Genomic DNA, 14,863 nt, shown 5'->3' on the forward strand with positions numbered 1-14,863 from the left:
TTGATTTCTTCACATAAAGAATCAGATTCTGTCCTGCTTGCTTCTATAAGGTATTTAACTCTGAGAACTGAGCATATATTTCCTCTGTATTAAAACCAGTAGTTTTTTTCCTGTCTTCTAGCAATTTTTTGCTGACTACTATTCTCTAGGCCCTGTATGTGTTGAAGTCAGGAGCAGCTGGACTTTCTGTGTGTTCTGAACCTCAAGGTTACTCCTATTGCTGTCCGTGTTTTTCCCAGCATATTGCCAATTACATCTCTGGGATCCAGACTATTGGACACAGGGTAATTGTGTCTGACGTCCAGGAAAGTTTCATCTGGGTTCGATACAAGCGTAATGAGAACCAGCTCATCATTTTTGCTGATGATACTTACCCACGATGGGTCACTACAGCTAGCCTTCTGGACTATGACACTGTGGCTGGGGCAGATAAGTTTGGCAACATTTGTGTGGTGAGTTGATGTTTACTTGGCTTACGTTGATGTGTGGAAAAGCTGGCATAGTTTTCACTGGTAAAACCAAGGACCCAGGACTGTGATTTCTAATATGGAAAGTAAAAATGAGTATACATTCAATCCTACTAAGGCTGCCTCTGAAAATGAAACTGTTATGTAAGCTTTCTTATCATTTTTTAATTTTTTTTAATTTTATTTATTTTTAAAGTTTTTTTTTAAAGTAATTACTGCGCTCAATGTGGGGGTCAGACTCACAACCCCCAAATCAAGAGTTATACACACTCTACTGACTGAGCTAGGCAGCCGCCCCATTCTTGTCATTTAGAACCTCCTCTCCTCCATCCCTCTACCACCTACCAGTCCACCTTCTTCATCCTCATTGGAATATGATTTTTTTTAATGTTTAGGGTTTTTTTTTTTTTTTTGAGAGAGAGTGAGTGAGCACAAGTAGGGGAGGAGCAGAGAGGGAGAGAGAGAATCCCAAGCAGGCTGCGCACTGTCAGCACAGAACCCAGTGTGAGACTCAAATTCGGGAACTGTGAGATCATGACCTGAGCCAAAATCAGGAGTCAGACACTTAACTGGCTAAGCCATCCCGGAACCCCTGGAACATAATTTAATAGTGATAGGTTTCATTTGAACTAATGAGTAATGTATATTTTTACTTTTATCAGAATTTTGGCCTCTCTTTTTAAAAAAAAATTTTTTTTTTTTAACGTTTATTTTTGAGACAGAGAGAGACAGAGCATGAACAGGGGAGGGTCAGAGAGAGGGAGACACAGAATCTGAAATAGGCTCCAGGCTCTGAGCTGTCAGCATAGAGCCTGACGCAGGGCTCAAAGTCACGGACCGCGAGATCATGACCTGAGCCGAAGTCGGCCGCTTAACTGACTAAGCCACCCAGGCGCCCCCCCCCCCCTCTCTTTTTTTTTTTACATTTATTTATTTCTGAGAGACAAAGAGAGATAGCGCACGGGTGGGGGAGGGGCAGAGAGAGAGGGAGACACAGAATCCAAAGCGGGCTCCAGGCTCTGAGCTGTTAGCACAGGGCCCAAAGCAGGACTCCAACTCACAAACCAGGAGATCATGACCCGAGCCAAAGTGGGACGCTTAACTGACTGAGCCACCCAGGCCCCCCAACCTTTATTCTCTTTATCTCTCTCTCTTTTTTAATGTTTGTTTATTTTTGAGAGAGAGCCAGCACATGTGCTTGGGGGAGGAGCAGAGAGAGAAGGAGAGAGAGGATCCCAAACAGGAACGCACTGACAGCAGAGAGCCTGGTGCAGGGCTTGAACTCACGAACTGTGAGATCACGATCTGAGCCGAAGTCAGAAGCTTAACCGACTGAGTTACCCTAGCTCCGGCTTCTCTTTTTAAGCCCAGTGTCACTTTCCTTATTTATGTCCTATGGCCTTTGGTTTGCTTTTGCTTAGGGCTTGATACTCTTGAGTTTCTCACTCAGACACTAGGTGCAGGAAACCAGCTCAGGCCTATGCCAAAGTTGGTGTCCCAGGCTTGCTTTCAAGGATCTGGGGCAAACATTGCTTGGTGATTCAGGTGAGTAAGTGTAGGACCCAGTCCTCTGACTTGTGTCACTTCCTTGTAGGTAAGGCTCCCACCTAACACCAATGATGAAGTGGATGAGGATCCCACAGGAAACAAAGCCCTGTGGGACCGGGGCTTGCTCAACGGGGCCTCTCAGAAGGTAGGATTACAGAAGGGGCTCGGAAGGTTGGGAGCCAGCCTGCATAATACATTCCCCATGGCCCTCACTGAGGGAACAGTTTTTAGTCACTTATCCACAACGCACATGATTCTTCTGAGTACTCTCCTGTGTATGGAAGTCCTTTTATGGCCTGTGATGGACAGATGCTAGGTTTGATGTAAAATGACCAAGTCAACATTCCATTTTTATGACTGTAGAAATAAGATTTTTTTCCAAGACATTTTAGCAGTTGAGTGGAGCATAATGAGTTTCTTGGAAAAAATTGTTAAATAGGGTCACTCCCTTTATGAATCAGCTTCTCTCTGAGATGTTCTGGGTTCTTTACTTTTCTCCTATAGGCATGTATTTCTGTAGTAAAGCATCTCTGGACTTCTTAGATCTATTTTAGAAGGCAAGCCTAATGATTGTTGCTTTTTAATAATTTTCTGTGGGTTTTTTTATGTAAACTTGATAATTTAACAAAGATTTTTTTCACTCCAATTGTTTATTAGAAATGATCTAACTTTAGCATGTTGGTGGGGACATTAATCTCAAGTAAATGTTAACATTCTGAAGTATTTTTAAGTGTTAGTGAGTTTTGGATTTAAAAGAAGATGAAATCTGCCCTTTGGAGGCACTCCTTGCTCTTGGTAATCTAGAACAGGTTGTGAGGGCACACATAGTTACTAGTCTGTTTTTGACTTGCAGGCAGAGGTGATCATGAACTACCATGTAGGCGAGACAGTGCTGTCATTACAGAAGACCACACTGATCCCCGGAGGCTCAGAATCGCTTGTCTATACCACCTTGTCAGGAGGAATTGGCATCCTTGTCCCATTCACATCCCATGAGGTAAAATCTCCCACACTCTTCTGGCCTTTGCTTTGGCAAGGTTGTTTCTTGGTGCTGAATCAGCCTAAGAGGACAAATCTTATGTCCCCACTTGCATCTAGGCATGTTCTGGAAATTTTATAAAGTGACAGATGTGCCTAGGAAGATAAGAATCCTGATATCCCCCTCCCACCCCTGTGGGAAAAGCCATTTGTTTTCATATTGTACCTGGGTTTGGTCCAGTTATGATGTGGATATAGCATTAGTCAGAGGCCAGAGCCCCAGAACAAAACCCCACAAGAGTAGGAATGATGGATGATGAGTACTGTGCATTTAATCTGCCTCCTTGAGTCAACTCTGGGATTGGCTAAATTGGATTTATGTCATTCCAGCTAAAGAAGCTGGGATCAGGAATCTGACTTCACAAATCATTCTTTACATACAGTGTTCTCTTGTGTTCTGTAAATACAGGTGGGGTTTCTTTCAGGTATTCGCTATCTTGTAGCAGGAAAACCTGTGATTGTCAAAGGAGCAATTTGTTAGCAAGTAGTTAATATCTGTGTGGTAAAAAAAAAAAAAAATCAATGGCTTGTCTGTTCATTTTGCTTCTGGAAACCATAGACTAGTAGTTGAAATCACTTTTTTCTTTTAGTGACAGATTCTTTGTTTCTTCCACCAGGACCATGACTTCTTCCAGCATGTGGAAATGCACCTACGGTCTGAGCATCCCCCTCTCTGTGGGCGAGACCACCTCAGCTTTCGTTCCTATTACTTCCCTGTTAAGGTAAGGTCTTAACCTTACTACACACCAGAACCTGGGGGTCTTGTTGGAAATCTGAGTTGAAAAGGGGGATCTTTAGCCCATTTAACTTGTCTTTTCTGTGGACCTCTGTCTTTTAAAAATCAGAGCAGTCCTGAATTAAAGGGGTGGATTGATGGAGGCAGTAATGGGGGAAAGGAATGACTAGTGATATTCAGGGACCTCTTCCCCTGGGGCAGACCACAGCCAGAGAAAAGCCTTCACCCAGTTTTGCTAATCTGAACAGAGGCTACTGAGGATGAACTTAAAATAGCATTCCTGGCTCTGTAAATGGTTCAGATATCAGAGAGAATAAAAGCTTTCCTTGCAGATGCTCTAGCATATGTCACTTTCTGTGAGCGTCTAACCTTTTTATTCCTTACTTTTCTATGTCTTAGAATGTGATAGACGGAGACCTCTGTGAGCAGTTCAACTCCATGGAGCCCAACAAACAGAAGAATGTCTCTGAAGAACTGGACCGAACCCCACCTGAGGTGTCCAAGAAGCTTGAGGACATCCGGACCCGTTATGCCTTCTGAGCCCTTTCCCTGTGGGGCTTGTGTCAGAGACTCTCTGTTTTGTTTCCCCTACCACCTGGCTCTGAACCCATGTGGCAGAAGGGTGGCTGGTTAATTAAGACTTTGTAATATTAAAGCTAGTATGTCTTTCGTATCCACTCTTTCCCTGGAGTGACTGGTTCCCCCTAAAATTGGCACTGAAATTTGCTATGCTTCTTTTTGCCTAGTACGTAATACATTGCCCCCAGGTTCTGGTGTGTAATAAGATGTTGGCGATTCCCCCAAGCTTTCCCTGCACTGAAATTTCTGGCTCTCTTGTTTACTTTTGTACACACCCTTAGTTTTTAACCAGTTTTCCTGTAAATATAGTTTTGTACAATGTTATCTTTGTGGGTGGGAGGTGGGGAAGAGATGTGGGGAAGGCAGGCAAGCTGAGGTGGGGACCAGGTTGAATATAGTATAACTCCTGAGTTCTGCCACTCTGAAATCTAACCAGAAATACAATGTAGTTTTTAAGGTGGCTGGAGTCCATGTGTCTTTTCTGGGGGTGAGAATTTAGGTGGGAGATTTAAACCTGAGTTGGAGCAGGAAGAATGGAGTATCCTTCTTTCCAGCTACCTGCTTGTACTTCTGGTTCCCTGTGGCCTCACTCCTGGCTTTGTGGTGGTTTTTTGGCTTCCTGTAGTTCTTTCTGCTATGCAGATGAAACTTGGGCTTAATAATAAACATGGGGTCAGCCACACCTCTTCCCATTGAATATTGAGGAAGGGTGGCTGATTTCTTCTCTGGTGTTTTATTTTATTTTTTTAGTGTTTGTTTATTTTTAGAGAGAAAAGGTATGCCTGTGCATGGTAGGGAGGGGCTGAGAGAGGGAGACAGAATCCTAAGCAGGCTCTGCGCTATCAGCACTGTCAGTGCAGAGCCTGACGTGGGGCTCTGTCCCATGAACTGTGAGATCAGTATGAGCTGAAATCAAGAGTCAGACATTTAACTGACTGAGCCACCCAGGTGCCCCTCTTCTCCCCTGTTTTAGCTTCTTCCTACTTTGAGGTCTTAAGAGTGAAGGATTCAGCATGCATTCTAGCTGGGTAGTCTCTTAACAGATGCTCCCTTTACTTCTACAGCTCCTGAAATGATCGTTTGCCTTATGAATCCTAGGAAGGATCAGTAAGTACAGAAGAACCCAGATCTAACCTGCCCATGGGAACAAAGTCAGTATATGTGGTCTCTATTTAAAGGCTCATGGATAATGACAAGGGAGGGGTGGGTACTATCTGCAGCAGTCATCTTAGGCAAGCTCTGACAGGCCTTTGGAGTATGAAGAGGCAGCACTGGTAGCTAGTCAACTGCAAATGTGCTGGTGTCAAATGTTACAACCTACACCTGGGAAACCAGCTCTAATCGTCCAGGTAGTCTTCCAGCTTCATTGAACCTGGAATGACCCAAGCTCGCTGCTGTTCCCAGTATTTCACAGAGTAAAACACTCATTCACGTGCATGTGCTCAGCCACTTCCATGAACGGATTCTCTGTGGCTAGCACTGGGTTAGAATCAAATCAAGGTGATTAGATAAAATCTTTGACCCTGAGCAGCGCACAATCCAGTGCAGAGAGTTCCTGATGCTGTCCCTGGAAACTCTCTTAAGTATGACTAAGTTTTAGAGTGGTCAGTAGAGATCCAGATATTGCCAGGAATTGAATCCCTAAACAACACTTTGTCAGTTATCTCACTGATTCACGTAACAGAAGACAATACTTTTGAATTACATTTTTATGACCTAATTCCAGGGCTTATTCTTCCTGTGGCCCCTACCCAAAGCCATTCTGTTTAGTCTGTCAGATTGTATGATACTGACATGCAGTAGTCTGGGAAACTTGGCAAAGATGTTTGGGTAGCAACCTATTCCGTTTCTTTTCTGAAGTACTTCCTATAGTCATAGAGGGTTTATATGTAAGAGAGGAAAAGATCTCTGTAGAATTGCGAATTGTCTTGGGTTGCTAATGACATAGATGGTAGTTCATTAGCTATATAATCACAGCCAATGGCATAAGGACACTGCATGCCATGCAAAGTCACATGGGGGTTCCACTCAACAACCAGGTAAACAACTGGGGGCTTTGGGAGGGAGACGGGCTTTTTAGTATCAAGAAGGTGGGGTGCCTTCTGGTTCCTTTGGGAATATGTGATTGGTTTGAGTAAATCCATAGACTCTGGTGAACTGAAACCTGCTGCCCAGAGAGAAGCAGGAACTGTGTCTGGTCCTTTGATAAGGAGGGTTGTTTAGCTTAGGGAACCTTACCCATAAGAGCAGAGCTGGGAAGGAAACTTGGCAGTTGGGCCATTTGAAGCTCTTTTGATTTTATGGTATATAATATGAACCTTAATTTTAGGTCTTTTACCACAGCTGGGAATGAATGGTCATCTGATTTTTGCCCCACTAGAGAGCTACAGGTGAGCCAGGCAAAGGTTTCATATTAAGAGAGTCTGTCCTTTCCCTTTTGTCTATAACCCAGAGTCTAGGGAAAATGATACAAACTCAGTGGGATTGTCACAGAAATGTGGGTGCATTTTGCAAAAGGTTAACTAGTAGATGACAGCACATAATGAGCTAACATTCTGAGCATTGTACTGATAATGAGCACAGTAAGAAATGTACAGGGCCTGCTCAGTTGAACTTGATAGCCTAATAAGGAAATAATCAGTCAAAATGTGTTTATAGTATAACTAGAGAACTAGAATCAGGTGACATGTCTGATCTGGCTTGGGCAGAAAACAGCTGAGTGAATTTTGGGCAAACCATTTAAAACTTATGAGCCTTGATTACCCCAGCTGTAGAAAGTAAAGGAAGAGAGGTCATACAACCTTCATGGAAGTCCCTTACTGTGTTACTCAACCTTAATTGAGACAGGATCATGGTTCCTAAGAATCCTAGCACTTACCAAAAAGGCAAAGTGACTTTGTGTCTCCTGGGAGTACAAATTTTGTATTATTTTTTTCTTAAATGTTCTTAATCATGAAGATCATCCCTTAGGCCACTCAGTGTATATTCCTGGGCAAGTCTAGACATGAACTCACAGGCCTGAGTTCAGTCAAGTATTTGCCTCTCTGATTAGTGGTCAGGCAGGTTGGCATCTTACCCATAACATGGAGATAAACAGGGTTGATGTGAGAATAAAATGAGAGCATTTATCTAAAATACTCAGCACCCAGCCCAGCATATTGTGGGTGCTTACTGAGCCAAACATGAGCTCTTAACATTTGGGGCGTAGGTCAGGAAGACAATAAAGTCTTCCATTTTCCTTTAGGAGTCACCGAATAACCATAGACTAGTCTCCTTACTTCCCCCACCCCATACACACGCTGTGGTGTTTTCTTTCCTCCTTACACTGCTGTGCTTTTGATATGTCTGTTGACTCTCACATTTTCTGTTGTAGCTAAATGGGTGCTGGATGAGATAGAGTTTTGAGGGCTATATAGATAACATTTCAGTTCTATGACTGAGGGGCCTTCTCTGGACTTGATTTCTCTGCCAGGATTCTAATAGCTGGTAAGATTTTTTTTTAATCCCTCTAGTTTTATTGAGGTATAATCATTACTGTATAAGTTGAAAGTGTACAGCATAATGGTTTGACTTACATACATTGTGAAACAATTACATTCATCGTCTCATCTCATAGAGATACAATGAAAAGCAGCAAAAATATATATCACATAGCCGTGTTAACTAGTCCTACATTACATTTCTAATACTTATTTCCTCTTATACCTGGAAGTTTATACCTCTCGACCACCTTGTTCCAGTGCCACTGCCACTCCTCCACTTCAACTTCAGATCTCATCTCTTTTTAGGAGTTTGATGTTTTTTCTTAGACTCTACATGTGAGATCATACAGTATTCTTCTGTCTTATTTCACTTAGAATATTGCCCTTAAGGTCCATCCATGTCACAAATGGCAAGATTTCCTCGTGTCTTTTTTTTGATGACTAATACTCCATTGTGTACGTATGTACCACAACTTCTTTTATTTTTTGTTTTTTATTTCCCAGTGTTACATTAATTTCAAATGTCCGATACAGTGATTCCACAAGTCTATACATTACTCAGTACTCATCACCATAAGTGTACAACTTGTAATCCTTTCACTTCTTTCACCCATCCTCCCACCCCCTCCCCTCTTGTAACCCTCAGTTCTCTATAGTTATGAATCTCTTTCTTAATTTGTCTCTTTTTTTCCGTCACTCATTTGTTAAGTTCCACAGATGAGTGAGATGATAACGGTATTTGTCTTTCTCTCACTGACTTAATTTTGCTTAGCATTATACTCTCTTGCATCCGTGTTGTTGCAAATGGCAAGATTGCATTCTTTTTTTTTTTTTTTTAATGTTTGTTTATTTTTGAGAGAGAGAGAGCACGAGCAGGGGAGGGGCAGAGAGAGAGACGGACAGAATCAGAAGCAGGCTCCAGGCTCTGAGCTGTCAGCACAGAGCCCAACGCAGCGTTCGAACTCACAAGCTGTGAGATTGTGACCTGAGCCGAAGGCAGAGGGTTTACCAACTGAGCCACCCAGGCGCCCCTTGGATACTAATCTCTTACCGAATATGTCGTTTGTAAATATCTTCTCCCATTCAGTAGGTTCCCTTTTAGTTATGTAGATTGTTTCCTTTGTTGTGCAGAAGCTTTTTATTTTGATGTAGTCCCAATTATTTTTGCTTTTGTTTCTCTTGCCTGAGGAGATAATCTCTAGAAAAATGTTGGTATGGCAAATGTGACAGACATTACTGCCTGTGCTCTCTTTGGGGATTGTTATGGTTTCAGGTCTCACATTTAGATCTTTAATGCATTTTGAGTTTATTCTTGTGTATGGTGTAGGAAAGTGGTCCATTTTCATTCTTTTGCATGGATCAGCACCCATTTGTTGATCTACCACAACTTCTTATTCATTTATCCATTGATTGTTGTTTCCATGTCTTGGCTATTGTAAATAACACTACTGTGAACATATGGGTGCAGATACCTTTTTGACTTAGTGTTTTCGTTTCCTTTGGATGTATTCCCAGAAGTGGAATTGCTGGATCATAGGGCAGGTCTATTTTCAATTTTCTGAGGATTCTCCATACTGTTTTTCATAGTGGCTGTACCAGTTTACAATCCTACCAACAGTACACAAAGGTTTCCTTTTCTCTACATTCTTTCTGGCATTTGTTATCTTGTCTTTTTGATGGTGGCCATTTTAACAGGCTTGAGGTGATACCTCATTGTAGTTTTGATAGGCATTTGCCTAATGACTAGTGATGTTGAGCATCTCTTCATGTGTCTGTTGGCAGTCTTTCCATAATATATCTACATTGGGAAATGTCTATTAAGTTCCTTTGCCCATTTTTAAAAATTGAAGTATGATTAATATATAGTGTTCATTAGTGTCAGGTGTACAACATAATGATTCAGAAATTCTATACATTATTCAGTGCTCGTCAAGATAAGTGTACTCTTGATCCTCTTTTTATCACCCACCCTCCTATTCCCCTCCCCTCTGGCAACCACCAGTTATTCTCTGTATTTAAGAGTTTTTTTGGTCTCTTTTTTTTGTTTAGTTGTTTCTTACATGTGAATGAAGTCATGGTATTTGCCTTTCTCTGATTGACTTATTTCACTTAGCATTATACTCTCTACGTCTATCCACATTGTTGCAAATGGCAAGATTTAATTCTTGTTTATGGCTGAGTAATATTCCATAGTATACATATACCACATCTTTATCATTCGTCTGTTAATGGATGTTTGGCTTGCATCTGTATCTTGGTTACTGTAAATAATGCTGCAGTAAACAATAGGGGTGCATGTATCTTTTTGCCCGTGCTTTAATTGGATTATTTGTTTGCTGTTGAGTTGTATGAGTTCTTTATATATTTTGGATGCTAACCCCTTATGTAGATAACATGGTTTGCAAATAATTTTTCCCGTCCTTTTGGTTGTCTTTTTACTTTGTTGATTTTTTCTTTCTGTGCAGATGCTTTTTAATTTGATGTAGTCTCACTTATTTTTTGTTTTGTTGCTTGTGGGTTAGGTGTTATATCCAGGAGTTGTCACCATTGAGTTTCCTTTGCCTATCCATAAATTTGCTTGTTGTCTGCAAGCAGAATTTCTGGATCACAGGCACAAGGAATTAGGCTTGAATATGTTGAGCTCAGGAATTTTGTCTAGTTCATAGCTGTTGCTCCAGAATGTACAAAATGTGTTTAATAAATACTTGGTGATGGGATGAGGCTAAATTACAAATCCCATCTATGTAGGTATTAAGGGGGGGGCTAATGAACTCTTTTGATTTAACTGAGCAGCCAGATAAATGGGGACCTCTGTGTGTAGCCTTGCAAAATACATCAGAGTCTGCCATGCAGTTCCGAAGGGATAATGTCAAGACCCTGAGGCATTTGCCCTTAGGTACTAGGATCACTCTCATCTTGCTGCTCTGTTAAGTCCCTGCAACCTGAGTCTAAGAAAGACAGAAAAGTTTTCAGCTGCCTCATCTTTCCCTGACCTCACGGGTAGGGGTTCTGCAGATGTTGTTTCCTTTGGAAGATCTCTTGCCAAGAATAGCATTCCTTGGGGGGAGGGGGTTCAAATTGGACTATGGCTGGAATGTTGCTTTTCTTGGTTTTTTTGAATGTATTGCTAGCAAGACTGCTGTGGCTGGGAAAGGCTGTTGGAGTTCACTTCTCTCATGGGGAGAGTGCTGGTCACCAGAATGTGTGTTGCTCCCGTGATGCAGCCTCTCTTGAGTTTCTCATCAGTGGGAAGCCAGAACTGTTGGGAGCATTCTTCAGATGTGATCAACTTGGCTTTCAATTTTTAAAAAATATTTATAAATTCTGTTTCTATTTAAAGTAGAAATGACATGTGTTTGCCTGAGTCATCTACTTGCTCATTTGCATATGGAATATTGTGTGTGAATATTTTGTTTATTGTACCTTTAAAATACATTCAAGGGCTATATCAAGAGCTCAGAAGAACCGTCTCTGCTGCTGAAGTCAAACCTTATCCAAAAAAATTAACAGGTGAGGGCCAGATGGCTTACTCTTGGTTACGTGGTAGGGAGGTCAGTGAACATCTGTGGTCAGTGGCTGATTTACATGTGGCGATCTGATAGCCCAGTGTGTGGGGTTTATGTGAAGTTGAGTGAACTGAAATCCACAGGTACGTACTACAGAGCAGTCAGAAGAGTCCTCTTCACCAATCCATAAGCGCATGGCCAGCTGTTTCTGTACAAGCTTGAAAACCAGCATCAGAAGACATGACCAAAAAAAAGACACAGCCAACTCACTGTAAGATACTGCTATAAATTTATTTATTCCACCAGTATTTACCAAGCACCTACTATGTGCCACCTCTTTGCAGGTCTGCTCTGTACCCAGAAGTTGAAGAGTTTTTATAACCTGTCAGTTTTGGTGAGTTTGCCAAAGAGCCTTGTGACAAGTTTCTGAAGAGCTTCAGTCTCTGTCTCTGGTCTCCTCAGATAAAATAGGCATAGCCTTGCGACTTCTGGGAAAAGTCAGAAGATCCCAACTCTGAAAAATGAGGAGGTGGAGGGTGGGCAGCCAAACATTTCTGGTACAGAAACAGAAGGAAACCTGTATTAGCATCATCTGAGTTCGTCAGAATAGGTTGCTGGATTTTACCCCCAGATTTAAAAAAAAAATTTTTTTTTTTAAATGTTTATTTTTGAGAGAGAGACTGTGTGAGCAGGAGAAGGACAGAGAGAGGGAGGCACAGAATCTGAAGCAGGCTCCAGGCTCTGAGCTGTCAGCACAGACCCTGAACGCAGGGCTCAAACTCATGAACCTCTTAATCTCTGCTGTTATCTAGGCAACTGTATATTTCACAGTCTGGTGGTCATCAGACGTGGAAATCATTAGGTTGGGTGGGTAGTGAGGGAACATTGTTTCCTGTCCAACATGAAGCCAAATAAATAAATAGACCAAGATTGTAAATTCCAGTTTGGGTACAAAAGGCTGGGAGACTGAATTTGAAGTAGCTCGAGGCTCCTGTTAGCACCATCCAACCCCACCTTCACCCCCCAAATCCAGAATCTGTTAATACCCAGTGGGTTTTGTCGTAATCCCAGAGGCAAATCCATCTCTGTTCCCTACCTGTAACTCTGCCTTCTAAAGCCTGGTCCTCACATTTTTCAGTTTGCAGGCCTACCCAGCAGAACGTGTTCCTTCTTCTGATAGCAAACAAAATCTCAGTGAATGGGAGTTGCTTTGAATTAGCTCATTTGGGAAGAGTTTTCACACATTTAATAATTTGAGGCCATAAAAAGACATGATGGTCAAGAGAAGCATCAACATTTACTGTGGGTTATCAGGGCCTAGTGCTGTTAAACACAAGGCAGGCTGGGGAACCTCTAACCTTTAAGGAGCTGATGCTGCAGCTAGAGAAAGGCCACTTCACCATGGAAAGCAGAATCAAGATCCTGCCTGCCAAATGCCAAGCAGGAGGTCAGGAGTAAAGGCTAGAGAAAGAGGCCTAAACAGAGTCCTGTGACCTGGGTTCACCAGTCTCTGAGCATGTCTCAGTTTCCTGTCTGTAAAGTATAATAAAACCAACCTTCAGGGGTTATGGTAATAGCAAAGTGCTTTTGCTGAGCTTCCAGGGGATCTGAGGAGGCATGGCCACTGAACTTGGGTCTTGAAGCCTGGGGAGCCTAGAGCCATCTCCATCTTGAACTACAGTCTTATGTGCAATGCTTTGAAAGGAAGGGACATCATTCCAAGCCAAGGAATCCCAGAGAGGGCACAGTGGAGTTAATTCAGGCTTCTATGAGGCTTGAGTGAGGTCCTGTGGCTAGACCCCATCATCTCCACTCTGTCCTGCCCTCCCAGCAGGCCACCTGACTGGTATGAATCAACTTGGCATAGTTCTGCCAAGGCCTTGTAGAGGGTATGGTCAGAGTAGCCATAGCGTTAGGGATGAAGGTGGGTAATTAGCCAAGTGCATTCCAGTATGGGCCTTGTCCTGCTGGAAGTTCAGGGCCAAACCAGGAATCCAGTTTTGTCAACCCAATTGAGAAATCATTTGAACAGCTACTCGTACCAGGCATTGACATTCGGAATAAGACGTACTAACATCTTTTAGGGTAGCACTTCTCAAATGAGATGCTATGGAATCCTAGATGTTAAGGGGCCCCTTAATAAAGATTCTGTGCTCACGTTCAGAGAAACTACAAATTATTGTCTTGGATAGTTTGATGCTTTGAACACAGTCCTTTCCCGTGTCCCCTGATTCCTGCTTGTAATGTCCACTGGTGGAGGAGCTAAAGGATCCCTTGGGGGGTTGCCCCACCCCTAACTACTAAATCAGGGAGCTGGCTGTGAAAACTAGGTGGAGATGGAGCTGCCCCACTGGTGCCCACAGAATTCTGCTGGGCAGAGCCATTCTCTGCTTTCGGTCTGACTCAGGCAAAGTGAAAGTACCCTTATTCTTGGAGATGGGGCTGAGTAAAGGGCTTCACTTCTGTGTCCTCAGGAACTCGCTGTGCTGTGTGTACTACCATGAGTTACACCAGAACAGTTGTGTCAGGAAGCCCTAGCTGTGTGATCTTAGGTTAGATACTTCATCTCTCTGGGCTCATATCTCCCATCTGTAGACTGGGTAATTGATTAGTTCTCAACACTGGTGATATTTATCAAAGGCCTTTTCTCCCTCTGTTTGTTGCTTCTGCCTACACGTGCACTCCAGTCACTACCACATCACCCAGTTTTACTAAGTTTTGTAAGAAGAGGTTTTTTTTTTTTTTTAATCAGAGTAAGTGTGTTCTGGAGAGGAGCTGGGGCAGGCCCAACCCTCCTGGGAGCCAAAACTTGATGTGGGGACTCCTGCCATTAATATGCCAGGCGCCGTCAGTCAGGAAACAGTTCCTGGCTGTTCCTCTGGGTTTGTGGCCCCCTCCTATCCGCACTCCCAAGGCAGGCTGGGGACACGTGGCCCTGCCCCGCCCTTGCTGGCTTCAGTTTCTCAATCGGGAGCGAGCGAGGAGCGGCAGTGGCCTGCTTTCCCCGCCCTTCCCATCAGTCGGGAAGCCGGATTGTGGGCTGGGGGAAGCAGCACCCTCTCACCTGGCACCCTCTGCCTCCTGCTCCTAGGCACTTGCTCCTACTCTCGAGCCCCTTAAAATCAGCAAAGCCCGAGAAGACCACGTCCTTCTGGGTGAACAGGTAAGAAGGCATTCATTTTTTTTCTCACGTGGTTTTCTTTTTCTGACTTCAACTTAGCTGCTGCTGCTTTCACAGATCACAGCAAGAGGGATTTGAGAAAGACTTGAAAAAGTCCCAGCCAAAAAGCTGTGAACTGTTTCTCTGAAATGGTGTGAATTCTCTGCTCTGTATTTCTTTAGACTTGCAGGAAAAAAGATCCAAATAACCATAAAGCAAGTTACTTCTCTCTGTTTGCTTCTGAGTTTTGTAAATCAACAGAGCCACATTTTTAAGTGGTTGTGGGTTACTGGGGTCTGCTCCAGTGCATATTGCTCTAGGTCTTTAGATTTTTATGTACCATGCAT

At 42.9% G+C, this 14,863-nt stretch overlaps 1 protein-coding gene across 4 annotated transcripts in view; it reads left to right on the forward strand.

The window, feature by feature from the left end:
- Positions 1-14,519, forward strand: part of SF3B3 (splicing factor 3b subunit 3) — a 56,812-nt gene extending 42,293 nt beyond the window's left edge. For 2 of the 4 annotated variants that reach the window (XM_053210542.1, XM_053210543.1), the window contains exons 22-29: positions 240-452; positions 2,062-2,160; positions 2,869-3,012; positions 3,671-3,775; positions 4,189-5,475; positions 11,500-11,627; positions 11,701-11,750; positions 14,448-14,519. In XM_053210542.1, coding sequence (XP_053066517.1) covers positions 240-452; positions 2,062-2,160; positions 2,869-3,012; positions 3,671-3,775; positions 4,189-4,329 — 702 coding nt within the window. In that variant the 3' untranslated portion in view covers positions 4,330-5,475; positions 11,500-11,627; positions 11,701-11,750; positions 14,448-14,519. The remainder of the gene's footprint in view (positions 1-239; positions 453-2,061; positions 2,161-2,868; positions 3,013-3,670; positions 3,776-4,188; positions 5,476-11,499; positions 11,628-11,700; positions 11,751-14,447) is intronic. The other 2 variants (XM_053210544.1, XM_015081946.3) reach the window with 2 other exon arrangements.
- The last annotated feature ends 344 nt before the right edge of the window (positions 14,520-14,863 follow it).

The sequence above is a fragment of the Acinonyx jubatus genome, chromosome E2 (assembly GCF_027475565.1).
Source record: "Acinonyx jubatus isolate Ajub_Pintada_27869175 chromosome E2, VMU_Ajub_asm_v1.0, whole genome shotgun sequence".
NCBI classification, from domain to species: Eukaryota; Metazoa; Chordata; class Mammalia; order Carnivora; family Felidae; genus Acinonyx; species Acinonyx jubatus.